The sequence below is a fragment of the Prinia subflava genome, chromosome 12, assembly GCF_021018805.1.
Source record: "Prinia subflava isolate CZ2003 ecotype Zambia chromosome 12, Cam_Psub_1.2, whole genome shotgun sequence".
NCBI lineage: Eukaryota > Metazoa > Chordata > Aves > Passeriformes > Cisticolidae > Prinia > Prinia subflava.
In genome coordinates this window covers 20,055,229-20,071,308 of record NC_086258.1, presented here as the reverse complement: position 1 = coordinate 20,071,308, position 16,080 = coordinate 20,055,229, and the positions used below count along the sequence as shown (strand labels likewise).

Below are 16,080 nucleotides of genomic sequence, written 5' to 3'. Positions count from 1 at the left end.
CCCTTGGCCAGCACGCTGCTCCTGTGGTTTATTGTACATTGCACCGCTCACAGCCTGCCCCATCACCCTGGGCCAGCCCTGCCCCATCACCCTGGGCCAGCAGGCTGCTCCTGTGGTTTATTTTCCATCGTGGCCGCTCACAGCGCTCCCGTCCCGGCCGCCCGCTCGTTCCTCCGCCGGTGTTCCCTTCGGCCGGGCAGCGCCCAGCGCCCGCTGCAGCTGCCGGAGCAGGTCGGGCAGCAGCGAGTCCAGCACGGCCAGCCCGGCCCAGGTGCACCGCAGGCCCCTGGCAGAGAGGCGGTGCTGAGCCCCGGTGGCCCGGGGAGCTCCCGGCCGTGCCCGCAGCCCCCGGGGCTCACCCGCTGTCCAGGACAAGCCAGCCCTGCTGCTGCAGCACCCGCGCCGCCCCCGCGCCCCCGAACACGGCCTGCAGGCTGAGCCGGGGGGAGAAGTGCCCCCAGCGCTGTGTGCCAGGGCGAGAGAAGGGTGTTAGTGATGGGGCACCGGCACCCCGGTACCCAGAGGGGCTGCAGGAGAGCCAAGAGGGGCTTTGGGGAAGGCAACAGTGACAGGAAAAGGGAGGAATGGAGGGAAAGGGCAGATTTGCATTAGATACTGGGAAGAAGTTCTCCTGTGAGGGTGGTGAGGCCCTGGCACAGAGAAGCTGTGGATGTCCCATCTCTGGAAATGTTCAAAGTCGGTTGGACAGGGCTTGGAGCACCCTGGTCCAGTGGAATGTGTCCCTGCTCGTGGCAGGAGGCAGAACGAGATGGGCCTCAAGGCCACCCAATCCAAACCACTCTGTGACAAGCACTGGGTCGGTGTGGGCTGTCCTCACAGGCGGCTCCTCACCTCGTGTGTGACGCCTTCATCCGTGCGCAGTCCCAGGGCGAGCAGCTCCTCCAGCCTGTGCGGACACCGAGAGCTGTGGGGCAGCACGGGCAGGGAGGGGCACGGGAGAGACCCCAGCACTCACTGCTCCAGCTGGCTCAGCACCACCCAACTCCTGGTGCCGTGTCCCTGCCTCTGCACCTCCCTCATCCAGGCGACGGGCTCCAGGGTCTGGACACGGGCTTCCCGGCTGCAGCCACCCTCACCCCGCGGCACGAAGCGCCCGTGGGCCCCTGCAGCACCAGGGACAGGGACAATGCAGTTCACGGGGCACACGGGCACACACTCCCCCATCACCCCCTTACCTGGCCCCACACCGATGTACTGCTCAGCCTGCCAGTATGAGAGGTTGTGGGTGCTGAGGGCGCCCTGGGGGAGAGCCCTGGGGTGAGGAGAGGGGCTGAGCCTGCTGGGGGACCAGCATGACATGGGGGGACACAGCGTGGGGGGCATCCCACCTTCCGTGCAAAGTTGGAGACCTCATAGTGGCGGAAGCCAGCAGCCACCAGCACAGTGCGGGCAGTGTGGTACATGTCAGCCAGCAGGTCCTGGCAGGGAGCAGGCAGCGCTCCTGCCCGGACCTGCGCTGCCAGCGCCGTGCCCCGCTCCAGCGTCAGCTGGTACAGGGAGATGTGGTCGTCACAGAGCCTCAGGGCTGCCTCCAGCCGCTGCGCCCAGGCTTCCCGGCTCTGTCCCGGCAGCCCGAACAGGAGGTCGATGGAGGTTCGGCCAGGGAAGAGCTCCCGCGCCGCTTCCACAGCCTTCCGTGCCTCCGCCGCCGTGTGCTCCCGGCCCAGCATCCTCAGCTCGGCGTCATCCAGCGACTGCGGAGGGAGTGCGGTGACAGTGGGGTCACCGCAGAGGGAGCGCAGTGACAGCGGGGTCACGGGGGCCACAGGGGCTGTGGCGGGGAGCGCCGCTGTCACCTGGACGCCGATGGAGAGGCGGTTGACCCCGGCTGCCCTGAAGCCGGCCAGGCGCGATGTGCTGGTGGAGCTGGGGTTGGCCTCCAGGGTGACCTCAGCGCCGGCAGGAAGGTGAGCAGCCCCCGCCACAGCCTCCAGCACTGCCGCGACCGTGGCGGGGCTGGCCAGGCTGGGGGTGCCGCCGCCGAAGAAGACGGAGGTGACGCTGTAGGGCAGAGGGTGTGAAGCCGCAGGTGGGCACGGAAGGGCGCAGCGCTGCCCGTGGGCCCGGTGTTCACCCACCTGTGCACCCGGCCGAGGCGGAGCAGGGTCTGCGCCTCCCGCAGCAGGCAGGCGCGCAGGGCCGCCTCGTCCGCCGCGGGCACCACGTACGTGTTGAAGTTGCAGTAGGAGCAGCGCTTGCGGCAGTAGGGCCACTGCGGGCACGGGGCGTCAGGGGCACGGCCGTGCCTCACCCCACCCACTGCACTTCGAGGGGGGACGGCCCCAGCCCAGTGCACGGACCCGGTGCCCCGCACCTGCCCCACACGGCACAGCACCCCCAGGTGTGACTGGGGACCCCTCAGCTCGGGCCAGCCCCGTGACACGGGCCAGGCCGGGCTCTCCGCAGCGTGTGCCAGCTCCGGGGTCCCACATGCGCCCACGTGTGTGCCCCGAGGAGCCGCGTTCACCTTCCGCCCGTGCCAGCCCCAGGACCCGCGTGTGTCCCCGTGTGTGTCCCCGCGTGTGCACAGCCGTGACTCCCCGTGCACCCCCGCATATACACAACCCCCGGTGTCCCCCCGTGTCCCCGCTCACGTGCACGTAGAGCGCGGCCGTGGCGGGGGCGGCCGCCTCTGGGACCGGCTCCGGGGCCGGATCCACGGCAGGACCCGGTCCCGGTGCTCGTCCCAGGCCGCCCCCGCCGGGCAGCGCCGCAGCCGCAGCCACCAGGGTCCGCGGCCACCGCCGCACCGCCGCCATGGGCCCGCGGGCCGTGCCCGGCATGCGCGGGGCCGGGGCGGGGGCGGGGCGGGGGCGGGGCCGGGGCCGGGGCCGGGGCGGGGCCGGGGCGGGGCCGGGGCCGGGGCGGGGCCGGGGCGGGGCCGGGGCCGGGGCGGGGCCGGGGCGGGGCCGGGGCGGGGCCGGGGCCGGGGCGGGGCCGGGGCGGGGCCGGGGCGGGGCGGGGGCGGGGCGGGGCCGGGGCACTCCTCCTGTCCCGGGGGGAGGCGCGGGGCGCGCTCGCTGTGAACGGCGGAGGGTTGGGGTTAGTGTTCTGCCTTGGAGCTGGGAATACGGGAGTAATTGTCCTCTCCCTGGCCGGGGATGCCAGGGCCGGTACCCTCCGCAGACGCACGGTCCGAATGAAGTTTGGGACCTATCCCCGCATCATTCCCCAGCTGCCTCTCGGGGCCGGGAAGGGTTTCCCAGCGTTTCGGCGGAGGAAGGTGGCCTGTCCCCTCTCAGGGTTGTGCAAACCCGCATCTGATGAGCCCCGATGTTAGTAGCTGTCTCCATTAACAGTCACTGTTACTGAGAAATGCTCTGAAATGCCCGTGACAAAGGGTGCGACTGCAGATCCCCGTTCCCAGGCCAGAAACGCGCGGTTCGGTGTAACTCACCCCTGATGTGACCTTCCCGCCCTCGGCAGTCTCCGAGCAGGCAGCGGGGACTGTGAGAGTGGCACTCAGGCACGGGCAGGGCAGGAGCCATGGAGAGAGCCTGGGGCACTGCACACCCTGAGACAGCACTGCCGCCCATAAAGGGCAGCTTTTCCCCTTCCGCGAGTATTTACAGCCGGGGATGCATCGTCCCAGGGGCTGGGAAGGGCCATGGGGCACCGCGGGAGGGGTCCTGGCTGGTGAGGGCTGGATAAGGTGGTACGGAAAGCTTCCCTGGGACCAGGCTGTGCCAGGCTCGGACCTGGTACTGCCCCACTCCCAGAACAGGAGCAGGAGTGGGGTGGCAGGGACTGGTCCCCCTGCCCTGGCTGTGACCAGGACTCGCTGCTTTTCTCAGTGTGTCTGTCCTCTCCAGACAGGGCTGGTGTCACCTTCAATTCTCATCCACTGCCCCCCATCTACAGTGAGTACATGGGGCACCTGTGGGCAGAGCAGGGTGGAGGTACTGATCAGGGAGGGGAGGAGAAGCTCCCCTCCCTGCAGGCCTGTCCTGCACCCGGGTTAGCGCTGTGAGAAGCAGAAGAAGGTAAACAGTCCTTCCCTAGAGATCACTCACAGAGGCCCTCTGTGTCCCCGGGGTCCCTGGCTGCAGCTGCTGTCACACAGGCAAGTTCTTCCCTCAGGAAGGAAGGCTACAGAGGTAGGCAGAGAAGAGAGGAGACCTGAGTGAAGTTTGGAAGGATCAGTCCTGAAAGGAGCCCCAGGAGCAGTGTGGGAACAGGAGAGGAACTTGCTGGAAAGACACTGTACAGAAGGAGTCTGACACAAACATCCACGTTTTTTCTTTTAGCGCAGACATGGACAGGGGACCTGACCCCGCTGTCTGCTCCCACGGGTAGAGCGCACAGTCCAGCTGGGAGATGAAGGACTGAGACCTCCCTGGTACTTCTCCTCTCTCCCTGCTGCACCACTGCCCTCCACCCACTGGAGGAAGCTGCAGCATGGAGGGGGCCCAGCCTCAGCTCTGCTGGGAAAGGAAGCAGGAGGGAGGCAGAGGGAGGTCAGCAAAGGCTGGCAGTGACATTATCTGCTTTCCAGCTGGGGTGGGACACCTCTGCTGGCAAAGAGGAGCTCTGCTGTCCCTCTTCTCACAGGAGTGTTTCATGGATGTGATGCCTTGAGAAAACTGACCTGGAACAGAGACTAGACAGAGCTACAAGAATAAAGTCAGTATTTATTAAAAGGCCTTAAAGGATACACCTTGGGCAGTACAAGAGCTTGGCCAGGGCTACACCCAGGATGGACCCAAAATGGTCACAAAATGGACAACTGGTCATGAGGTTTCACACTTTTATAAGTTTTGGTCCATTTGCATATTGAGGTTAACTGTCCAATTACAGCTTCAGGTTATGAAGTTCCATCCTCCTTGTTTGCTCTCTTCAATTCTCTGTTTGTACCTTTTGGGCCTGAAGCTTGTAAAGGTTGTCCTTGGTCTGAAGCTGGAAAGAGATTTTGTCTGCCTACCCTGTGAAGAGAACTTACTGACACTTAATATGAAGCTCAGAGCTACACACCTAGGCAGCACAGAATCTGAAAAATATGAAAGCTAAAACTTAAGGCATCATTTGGGAGGTACCAAATAACTCCCATAAAATGCTGTCCCAGTACACTCTGCTTCATGCTGCCAATGGGACAGCAATTTTGGTATTTCTGCAACAACCCTACTGTCTGTCTTGTCCAAAACAACAAAATAAACAAAGCCACATCTACCTTGGAGAAGGTTTTTTTTGTGGGGAAACACCTGGGGGAGGTGTGGGAACAGAGTGAGCTTTTCCAGCCAGTTTTAGGGAGCCCCAATGCAAAGTCTCATTCTCTGAACCCCTTGCCCCTCATTTCAAGGTCAGGCTCTCTTAAATGACCCAGAGTCTTAAAATATCCAAGGAGAAAAGGCATCACTTACCCTGGGAAGCCAGGCCAGGGCATTTGGACTTAAGAGTGTCAGTAAAATACCTACCAGCATCTTTATATTCTGGTTTAACTCCTGTGAAATGGCTGCAGCCAAACTGCTCAGAGACATACAAAATCTTTAAACCTTCATAAGGTCTTTCAGTAACTGGACAGAATTCCAGAAATAAGCATCCATTCCTCACACCACAGTATTTCTGTTGGCAAAGAAACAAGCCCAACTGGGAAAAAAAGGCGCTCTGTTTTATTGACTGGAAGTGCCCATCAGCCTCGTGTCAGGGAGGGAAAGTCTCCTCTGCTTAGCCCAAGGCACAGGTGAAAAGCAGACTCAGAGCTGACTGAAATGGGGCTGATTTATCCTGGGTCTTGCTCTGCCTTCCCAATATCAGAGCTGCAGGTGCTTCTCCATCTGCTCCCTCAACTTGTATTTCTGAATCTGGAGTAGAGGGCAGAGAGGAGGGAGAGAGAGTCAGAGAGGAGCTGGGACAGAATGCTGGGGTTCCTGCCCTGCCCAGCTGCCTCTTACCTTGCCTGAGACAGTGAGTGGGTACTGGCTCACAAACACAACATAACGTGGGATCTTGAAATGCGAGATCTGGGAAGAGAAAAACAAGGGCTGCACAGCCTGAAAGGAACAGTCTGGCAATGTCAGGGGTGGGGAGGACCCTACATCCATGGGCTTTCATCCACGAGTCCCCAGCAGCCACTGGGTGTACTGGTCTGGAAGGAAACTGAGGACTGGGAACCCACCTTCCCTTTGCAGAAAGCTTTAATCTCTTCCTCGGTGCAGTCCTGCCCAGCCCGCAGCCGGATGCAGGCACAGATCTCTTCTCCCATCCTCGAATCCTTCACACCAACCACCTGGTGGGGACAGAGGGACAGTGTGACCCTTGGGGACATCCCTGGCCTCCCACAGGGTCTGTGTGCTGGCCCATGACGTGTCCCCTGACCCCGTGCCACAGGGTGCTGGAGCACTGTGGACCTGTCCTCCCTCTGCTTCCAAAAAAATGGGACAAGAGGTTTCACAAATAACAAGGAGACTTGGTAGGCTGCCACGAGTGCTTTGGGATGGCAGCGGAGGGATATTGAATTATTGAAGGTTAAATTATTTAAAACCCTTATAATCACAGATCTCAGTGGGCCACTGCCTGTGACACAAGGAAATGGGCTTCCCAAGCCTGAGCTCTCTCCAATGTTTGCTCCCACTATTCCACAAGAATCCTGCTGTCATTCCCTGCCTTGAGCCAGTATCTCAAACTGCTCATGACACGTTGATCCTTTTGAGTCCAGAGCAGTGACATAAAGCCCCAGAAACCAAAACCACATCAACAGGGCTGGTTTGCAACCCATCTGCACTGGGACTGTTCCAGGGAGAGATGCTCGCCTGGCACAGGAAGAACTCTGACTAAATAACCAGGTTATTTATGGGGAAACTTGTCTGGCACAAAACCTGGAGGAGAACAATCCCAGCAGACGCGGAGCAGCTGCTCAGTCCTGGAAATCTTTGCTATCTTGTGAAGGAGTGAAACAAAGTCTGATTCCTCATCTCCAGGGACCTTTTGGAAGAGTCTTCCTGGATGTCAGAGTTGAGCAATTAGCAGTAAAAGCTGTCCTTCCAGACTGCTTTCCGAGTAAGAATTTCAGAGGGAGATATGGAAGTGGACAGGCAGTTTAAAACTGAAGAATGACAAGCACTCTGCAGATGTGCAGCTGAAACACAAGGGGATTACCCCATCCATACACCCCATGCTAGGAGCTCTGCCTGCCCCTTCCATCCCATAAGCCTCTCTCTCCTCCTTGCTAATCAGTATTACATGGAATTTGGTGCTGAAAACAGGGAAAGACAACGAGGTACCAAACAGCAATCCCAGAAGCAACCAAACAGCAATCCCCTTTATGTACAAGATTCCCAAAACCAGCTACTCACTCACCCCACCTCCTCCCACTCACCTGGACCTCCTCAACCTTGGGATGGGTGTGGAGGAACTGCTCAAGTTCTGCTGGATAGATGTTCTCTCCCCCCCGAATAATCATGTCCTTGCAACGCCCTATGATTCTGCAGTAGCCGTGTTCATCCAGGCTCCCAAGGTCCCTGCAATGACAACCCTTCTAGTCCTGTCCCAGCTGGGTGGAGGAATGGCTGATGCTTCCACCCAGCCAGAGAGATCAGAGGATAATGGCTGAGATGCCACCTGAACACAGGGAAGAGATCAAACAGCTCCTGGTACAGAAACTGGCAGCATCTACACAAGCACCAGGGCTTAGGGGGGAGGCAATTCCTGCCCTGTATCCCCACAATCCCTCCACCCACAAGTGACAGTGACAATCCCCCTCTTCAGCGACTCTCAGCACCAAGGGCTCTGTGCTAAGAGCAGTTCTGAAGTGCCACAGATCAGAGGGATCAGCTGGGACAGTTTTCCCTACTGTGGAAATCCCAGCCAAGCACTCCTGTACACCCTCGTGCATCCCCACCCACTGTCACCCTGTGGGACCCTCTGGGAGGAGTGGGGCTGCTCCCAGGCTCACCCTGTCTTGTACCACCTCTCAGCAGTGATCACTTCACTGGTCTTGCCAGGGTCATTCCAGTAGCCCAGCATGACGCAGTAGCCACGGATCTGAATCTCCCCAGGAGTGTTCAGAGGCACAGACTGCCCTGTTTCTGGATCCTCGATTTTTGCCTGCAAGAGAAGAAGGGCTTAATTAGACACCAGCACCAGGCAGGGAGGATGGAGTGAGGTCTGCTGCTGGCAGAGCACCTGGAGCACGTGGGGAAGGTCATGGTCACCTCTGTGTGGGGGAAGATGTATCCCACTGTCTCAGTTTTCCGGTCAATGCTGTCATTGGGGAACCCCATGAAGGTGACAGGGCTGTTCTCTGTGGTCCCATAGGCAACCTGCAAACACAGGAGAGGAAATGTGTCTCAGGGAGAAAGGGGACCACACAACTTCAGGCACAGGCAGGGGACAGTGGGGTGGGAGGAGGAGGAGGAGGAGGAGGTTCTCCCAGGCCACTCAGGGCACAGAAAGCCCAGCTCTGCTGGCTGTGGATGGGGCCCTCCAGACACTTCTGCCAGAGAGTCTTGGAGAAACAGGAGCTAAAGCATCACTGCACCTGCCTGCCATGGCCTCCTTCACCTCCCTCTCAGTGCTCCAGACCCCATCACACACAACACTTAGATTGCCACTTTTGGCACCCTAACTGCTATTCTTGGAGGACTCCAGAGTTTGCCATCCTCTTTTTCAACCCTTGCTTCTCCAAGCCCTGTCCTGTTGACTCCACACCATCTCTGCCAGAAACTGACTTTGCCTTGGTGCTGTTGCAGCCAAGGTGCTGAGTTCACCTTGCATCCCTAACAACTCAGGGAACATAGGACATCACTTTGGAAAAACCCTGGAGCCAGCAGCAGACTTCAGTGGGAGACAGCATGTCCTGCAGCATGGCTGCTAGCATGCTGCAGATCCTTTTGTGCAGACATCAGCCCCTGTAACCCTTGTAAGGGCATCACGAGGCTGCTCAACACTTGGCACAGCTGCCCTTACAGACCCAAAGCCTCACAGCAGGAAAAAAGCTTCTTGCTGCTAAACCTCCCTCGCAGCTAATCCCGAGAGCAGGCTCTGAGCCACCTCAGCTGAAGGTCACTTCTCCTCAGAGGAAAATTCCAGTGCTTTATGCCCAGCTCAGTGGCCAGGCTGAGGTGGCAGGAGCTGCACAGGAGGTGTGCCCTGGGCAGCTCTGAGCTGCACCAAGGCACCATCACTGGGATTGCTGCTACATCTCCAGCTCCTGTGAGCTGCACTTCAGCACTGGGAGCTGCTGGAGCAGTGCCCTGGTGTCTCTGACCCACTCAAATGTCACCCCAGTAATGTCACCTGTGGCTGCTCTGCTGGGAGAGCATGGCTGTGAAAGGGCTGGTGTGGGAAACATTTCCTCATTCCTCCTCCAGTTCTCCACATTGACACACGAGCAACTCTCACCCACCAAGTTCCCCTGGCACCCAGATCTGGTCGGCTCCTTCAGAGTAAATGCCCCTTGCTTGGGCGTGTGCTCACCCAACTCCAGGCACTGTGCCCCAAGTTAATGTGGGGCTTTGCAAAGGACTGTGATAAAGCAGTTTGAACAAGGATGAAAACATCCTGAACGAGCTGAACACAACACTGGTGTAGTGTGAAACAGTGTGTAACAACACTGGAGCACTTGGCCCTTTCCACTGCTTGGAGCTGCTGCAGGGTCTCACGTTGGGCACAGTCTGTCACAACGGCTGATGCTCTTGTTGGCTGCACCAGGGTCAGCAGGAAACCAAGCTGGAGCCTGCTTTTATCCAGGAATCTGGAGAAGAACCTCTCCAGGATGCTGCAGGGACCATCTGGTGCAAACTGCTCTGCTTGGAGCCTGGCAGCCCCCAAGGAGCAACTGTGAATAGGCTGCTGCTTCCAGACACAGGGACAAGCTCCCAGCCGGGTGCAAACCCACAGCATCTCATGCCCAGACTGGATTTCTCTCCCACCCATTAATACAAGTCCTGTGGCTGGATCAAATGACCAACCAGTCCCAAATCCCAGACCTTAAACACTTACTAAAAATCCCAGTGCCTTTGTTTTGTTGTTTTGTTTTTTGGTTTTTTTTAATCTGCTGGATGAATTGCAGGATCCCAGCCAAGCCTTGAGTCAATCCTTGCTGCCTCTCTGGGTCACCCCAGCAGTTTAATTGGATGCAGGAGCAAGCAGCTCCTGGCAAGATGATGCTGTGAGTGCCACGGCTCACCAGGCTCCTCCAGATGCCTGGCACTGTGCCCTGTACCCCAAACACCAGCTATTGATGCCTTGGCCTGTGGCTTGTCCCCACAAACACCCTCACCCTCAGGAAAGGGCTTCCCAACTGGTCCAGCTGGCAACATGGGTCTGAACCTCCAGCCCCTCATCTGCTTCCCAGTCACTGCCTTCCCCTGCCTGCACCAGCACAACACTCTGGATGTTGCTCCAGATCTTTACAAGATGTTATCCCTCTTTTAGGACGGTTTTCCCCCGCTGTATTCCTGGGATGGAGGCAGGGGATGGAGCAAACCCTTGTGGCAGCACTGCTGTTCTTTCCAACCCTTATCTGACACGTGGACCATCCAATCTCCATTGTCAGCAGCAGAGGAAACAACACTTGCACGAAACCCCACACACCAATTTAAACTTGGAGCCATCCATGAGGATTCCCAGCCTTCAGGACCCAAAGGGACACTTAACATCTTTCAGCCTTGTCATCTGGTGTAATCCAGTCCAGAAAACCTCACCCAGTAATTTCACCATCAGCTCCATAATTTCCACTGGAGTGTATCTGGTGTCAAAGAAGAGCTTTCCAGAGGCCAAGATTCCAGCTTGGACCCTTGGCTTTGAGAGAAACTACAAGAATACAAAATATAATTGACTGCAAAGCCTTCTTTTTACTGCAGGACCACAAGTGAACCCCCCAACACACAGATCAGACCTGTCCTCAGAGATGACAAGGAAAGCTCCAAAACAAACTGCTGCCTAACTTGCTCCTACCAACAAGAGATTCATTCTTTGTGAATCCCAAGCCTCTGTATAAACCAGGAATAAAAAGAACAACTTAGAGTGTGTTTTTTAAAACACATTTCCCAAACATTTCCTGCTAGTGCTGTTCAAATACTGGTCACTGTGGAAAAGGCAAAACAGCCTGACGAGGGAAGCATCTAAAAATTAAAAATAAAGTAAAAACAATCAGACTCCAGTCTCTTTAGTAAACATTTGGGAGGCAGGCTGATCTAGTGGGGACAGTGAGGACTCTGAAGACCCTGGGTTTTTCCCAGCTGTGCTGCTTATTTACTGCATAACTTGGAATAAGACACATCAGCCCTCTGCTCCTTGGTTTTGCCCTGCATTCACCAGCAGTAAAAACACCCAGTGCCCTCCACATCCAACTGCTGCTGAAAGACTGTAGTGGGATTTGTACCACCAGTACCCCCAGTGGGTTATACTGGGTGGGACTGGAGCAGAAGGTCAGGGCTGCAGGAGGGCACGAGTTCCTTGGAGGACACCCTGCCCTGGACCTGAGCACTGCTCTGGGAGGATCTTCACAGTCCTCGGCACCACCCTCCTGTTGTGCCACGCTGGAGGATGATGATGGCAGGGCTTGAGCTGCCAAACTAAAGCCTACAGAAATTGAGCTTTGCTGGAGACAATACTGGCCTCAAAAAAAAGCAGCAAATTGACCGTGAAATAATAGGGATTTTCAGACTTCAAAAGGGCATAATGAACAACAGAAGGCAGACTGGCAACCCAAGAGATGTGCTCAGGGACCTCCAAGAGGCCCTTTGAACCCCTCTCAGTGTAACACGCTGGATGGATCCAATTATCCCTAAATGTGCTGAGTGTGTCTGCCTTGGATATCTCCACCAGAGTGAACCCCAGCCCTTCCCATCACAGCCACCTCCAAATCATTCTCACAACACCCTTCCCTCACTCAGTTACTCACTGCCAAGATCACCCTAAACTCCTCTGTCCCCTGGGGGACGTGTCCCCTTGCTTTGAATAAATCCCACTTTCCCAAATTGTATTGGAATATTCCTGAACCTTCAGGTCAACTTTTCTGCTGCAAAAAACAACTTCTGATCACATTCAGCCTATGTCACACTGAGATTTCATTTCCTTCCCCAGCAACAGTACCATCTTTGTGTCAAAAGCATCAGGACACAAACAAACAGCTCTTACAGGACAAACCTCCAAGGGTGGCCACCCTGTTGACATCTCTCCCCACCAAGAGAGCTGCCAAACAGTCCCAGTTTGGACGGGGCTTAAAACAGATCCCAAAAATATTAGGTGCCCAAAGCACCTTCTTTGTGCTGTGGCATGGAATGGCTTTGCCTCAGTAGGAGACCAGAAGGACAACCCAGTGTGCCCAGGCTGAGCCCGCACTGGGAATGACTCTCCTCTTATTGCCCAGGGAGGACAAGCTGCTCCTCGTGGGCTGCAGTTAAAGCTGCCTCTCTTCTCTCCAGGCCAAGCAGAAGCCTTGAGCCTTGGAAGTTTCTCCCTTCCTGCCACCAGTGCAGAAGTGCTGCCCAGTGGCAACCAGCAAAGACATGGGCTGGTTTATCCACAATGTGATTAAAGGTCTTTGCTGTGCCTAGTGCTGGTGCCAGTGCATTTGGGAAAAGTGAATTTAAAAGGGAAAAATGAGAGGAAATGTACAAAGTGTTGCATGAAGGTAGAAAACCGCTGGTTTGGGGAAATCGAGATGCTCAAAGCTACTGGAGAAGGAAACAGCAAAAATCCAGGGGCAAAGGTAACATCCCTGTGGATTTGGAGAGCTCAGCTCCCACCAAACACATGGCTGGAAGTCCAGAATCTTCTTGCTTCCATGAGGTATTTTAAATGTTCTCACAGCCCATTTCCACAGCTACAGAAACCACCTACTCCTCAGGTCCTCCCCAAAACCAAGCCAGGGTGGGATGGAGAGGCCAAGGACAAGCAGAGATGTTGTCACCACACAGAGCCCATTTTCCATTTTGAGAACAGAGGGGACCAGTGGCTGGGGAGCATTTGGGAAAGTCAGAATTCCTGCATGGATCAGTGGTGCTCCACAAGGGAAGAAGGCTCTGCAAACCAGGACAAGAGCCCTGGCCAGAGCAGTGGGATGCTAGGGAACAAGTGGTGCCTCACAGGGTGGACACAGCAGGGCTGGGAGAGGCTGTAAGGGCTGGGTAAGCTTCACAGGAGAGGCCAAGAGCCTCATCCAGCAGCTGCTGGAATCTGCAGAAGGGAAGGGTGGGTGGACTTCAATGGGGAGCCAAACTGGCAGCAGATCAATGGGTGGAGGCCATGCTACAGTGGAAGAAAACCATCAGAAGGAAGGAGGTGGACCCACCATCACCTCCTCCAGCTCAACAAGTAGCCCCCACACTGCAGTGATGGGGACCTATAAGAATTTAAAATAAAAATGGCAATTCAGGTCTAAACTCAGAGCTCTGGAAGCTACTGCTGGGACAGGTTCTGCCTGGAAGAGAGGGGAACCCAGGAGAGCCTCTGGGGCTCCCCTGTGCCCACCCAGCACCGCTCCTCAAACACTGCTGGAGTGTACTCTGCCCTCGGGACAAACCCATGGGACACTGCAGAACTTGCACCTTCTCCCAGCCTGCTCCCAGCCCCAGTGCCAGGGGCTCAGCTCCACAAGAGCTGGGGCACTCCAGGACACCCCAGGGGCTGCCTGAGCCCTCCCCTTCAGCCAAAAGGAGGAGGGCTGCACCCCAAGGAGGGCTGCCAGCTACACTGGTGCCACTCCAGAAGGTGACTGCAAGTCTGCTCTGTCACAGGAAACCAGACCTGGAGCCCCTGAAAGCTACAGAATCAGACAGAAAAGCAATGGACTATTTTAACTATGGAGCTGTCTTGATATGCTAGAATTGTTCATACTTACAAAAATAAAGATTAAACATGGAAAAGACCATCTCCAATATCGCACCAAACCAGTTCAGACCTGCAGCATCACAGAAACACCCCAAATCTATATTTACACTGCTTCAAAAACTGCATTTATTTGCTTAGCCCAAAACGCCTCCAAGAAGGAGAGGGGAGCCAAGCATCTGCAAATCACCAGGAATGTTTGCAGAACTGTTAATCAATTAAGAAAGAGAGGGTGGTGGGATAATCCTGCCTCTTCTGCAGTGTCCTTGCAGTGCTGGTCCCGAGGGATGTGTGAGGTAGGAGTTGGCCAGGCCCCAGCTCCCCATGACCGCAGCACAGGGACACCCACACTGCTCCATTGTCACCTGCAGACTGCCAACCACCCTCCAGTGGCACCCAGGCAGGCTTTGGAGGATGGCTGGACATTTGCTAGGCAGCTGAGGGCTGCAAGACCTGGTGTGGGAAGGGCAGAGCCGTCCAGAGAGCAGCTCAAAACACAGCCAGGAGCCAGGGGAGAGGTGCCAGGGCGGCAGATGCCAAACAGCTCCCACCACAGGAATGTGCTTCCATGCTGGGACTGCATGGAAATCAAAAAATACTAGGGAAAGAAGTTCATTTTAGTCATCATGTGTGTCTGGAGAAATGGAGCTGAGGAGCAGACACTTTTTCCCCCTTGCCACTCCACTGTGGCACCAATAATAACCTGGCATCAACCTAAACCCCACTTCAGGCTCAGGATTGGCAGAGTCCTGGAGCAGGGAGTTTCCCACCTTACACCAGCATCGTGGCAGCTACATCCCAGCATTTTCACAAGGCAAATGTGAAAAATTTCACAACCAGGTCTCACTGGTGTCCACAGCCACAGCACACACAGCCCTGCACAGAGTGTACTGTCCCCCCAGCTCTGCAGTCTCAGCCAGTAAACATAAAGGGTGGAAGAAGGGGAATTTTATCCTGAGAGGAAGGAAGAGAAGGAGGTTTGAGTTTGAGCATTTTAACCTTTAAAAAGGGTCTAGTTCCAGAAATACACCTGGGTAAGGATGTATTTAGGGATGGGGTTTGCAAGGCCCTCACCAGCTTTTTGCTCCAAGCTGGCACACACTGGCCAAAATCTCTGCAGAAGCAGAAAGCTGTTAGATGACTTTTGGATGGGAAATCAAAGTATCAGACTCTCAGGGAAGGAGCACAGATTAAGTCCCCAGATTCAGTGCCCAGCAGAAACAGGCAGCGTTTTAAACATCACCCACCAGTTGCAATTGCACAGAATAATGTAACTGCAGGAATTGTTCATCAAATGATTACAGTGAAAACTGAAGTGGTTGAACCTGCTCAGAGAGAGAAATAAAATCCATTAGTAGATAGATGATGATGCTTTAAAGGTGAAATTTTTTTCTTTTCCAATCATTCTCCCAGCTCCCTGCCCGAGCTTTATGAGCAGTGTACACTCAGAGGCACTCTCAGAATCATGGAAGAGCAAACTAAAGAGGCAAAGAAAACACAGAAGGTTCTGTCTATCTCCTGTTTCTATGTCTCAAAGGTCCTGACCAAGGCAAAGCTCAAAGAGCTTCTCCAGAGAGAAAAGCAAGTACGTGACCATTGTGCTGCCTACTGAACCAGGCACAAGCCAAAATAGACCATTGTTTTGATCAAAGAGTTTTAAATCCTACAGTAACCATGAGGTCCCTGCAGCAGGAGCCCGGAGCTCTCAATGTCAGAGCATCTCTGCAGAGGTGAGAAGCTCTTGGTGAGCTGCTCCATGTCAGGGCATCACACCTCAGTGCTGACAAACACTGAAAGCCTGACATGGCCTGGTTTGCACCCGGGTCCCACATTACATCATCATTCAGCCACAGGCTCACCAGAACCACACTCCCACCCCACAAGCCTATTTTCTCCCCCAAATTAGTCCTGCAGTGCAAACACTGCCCAGACTGACAGCTCAGACTGACCAGGGCAGGGCTGCCAGGCCGTTTGCATAACGTGGTCCGGAGCACACTCAGCACTGCCAGCTGATTCCTCACTGCAACAATGGAAAAACCCAGAAATCTCAGTGAATAAGCCAGTCTGTGTCCTAAGTCAGCCCTTGGACTTCCTCCCTTTCTTGAGCCTGTCTCGCCTCTGCACAGGCTCCGCTGGGGCTCTGCAGCCAGCCTCAGGAGCAGAAATCTCAACAAGCTCACAGTTATGTGCTCGGCTCTCAGCTGTTTGCTGCAGCCAGGACCTGGCTGGAAATCAGCTCAAAATGTTCCAGTTCCAAACCCCACCCCACAACCCCTGGATCTCTCTCTT

The 16,080-nt window shown here is 55.9% G+C and overlaps 2 protein-coding genes across 3 annotated transcripts in view; both read right to left on the bottom strand.

Moving 5' to 3' along the window:
* Positions 1–26: 26 nt before the first annotated feature.
* Positions 27–2,822, bottom strand: RSAD1 (radical S-adenosyl methionine domain containing 1). 2 transcript variants are annotated; one of them, XM_063410114.1, is made up of 9 exons: positions 2,616–2,822; positions 2,100–2,233; positions 1,818–2,022; positions 1,350–1,715; positions 1,197–1,260; positions 977–1,124; positions 853–907; positions 360–463; positions 27–286 (listed from the first exon to the last, which is right to left on the bottom strand). In XM_063410114.1, exons 1-9 carry the CDS (start codon positions 2,802–2,804, stop codon positions 118–120), a joined length of 1,434 nt encoding a protein of 477 aa, XP_063266184.1. In that variant the 5' UTR covers positions 2,805–2,822; the 3' UTR covers positions 27–117. The 2 variants fall into 2 exon arrangements, with proteins under 2 accessions (XP_063266184.1, XP_063266185.1); XM_063410115.1 differs by lacking the exon at positions 360–463 and having other exon boundaries at positions 29–286.
* A 1,810-nt stretch (positions 2,823–4,632) lies between these two features.
* The window catches only part of ACSF2 (acyl-CoA synthetase family member 2), a 38,568-nt gene continuing 27,120 nt past the window's right edge, over positions 4,633–16,080 (bottom strand). The window contains exons 11-16 of the mRNA XM_063409457.1: positions 8,169–8,276; positions 7,910–8,061; positions 7,334–7,475; positions 6,134–6,244; positions 5,910–5,978; positions 4,633–5,819 (exon numbers count right to left, since the gene is read on the bottom strand). Coding sequence (XP_063265527.1) covers positions 5,769–5,819; positions 5,910–5,978; positions 6,134–6,244; positions 7,334–7,475; positions 7,910–8,061; positions 8,169–8,276 — 633 coding nt within the window. The 3' untranslated portion in view covers positions 4,633–5,768. The remainder of the gene's footprint in view (positions 5,820–5,909; positions 5,979–6,133; positions 6,245–7,333; positions 7,476–7,909; positions 8,062–8,168; positions 8,277–16,080) is intronic.

What these genes read in the sequence shown, in the direction of transcription:
- RSAD1 (XM_063410114.1), bottom strand. Translation starts at nt 2,804, where the DNA reads ATGCCGGGCACGGCCCGCGGGCCCATGGCGGCGGTGCGGCGGTGGCCG. An exon ending in CGCCTCGGCCGGGTGCACAG is followed by an intron (nt 2,023 to 2,099) that starts GTGGGTGAACAC and finishes TCTGCCCTACAG; the next exon opens with CGTCACCTCCGTCTTCTTCG. An exon ending in TCTCCAACTTTGCACGGAAG is followed by an intron (nt 1,261 to 1,349) that starts GTGGGATGCCCC and finishes GCTCTCCCCCAG; the next exon opens with GGCGCCCTCAGCACCCACAA.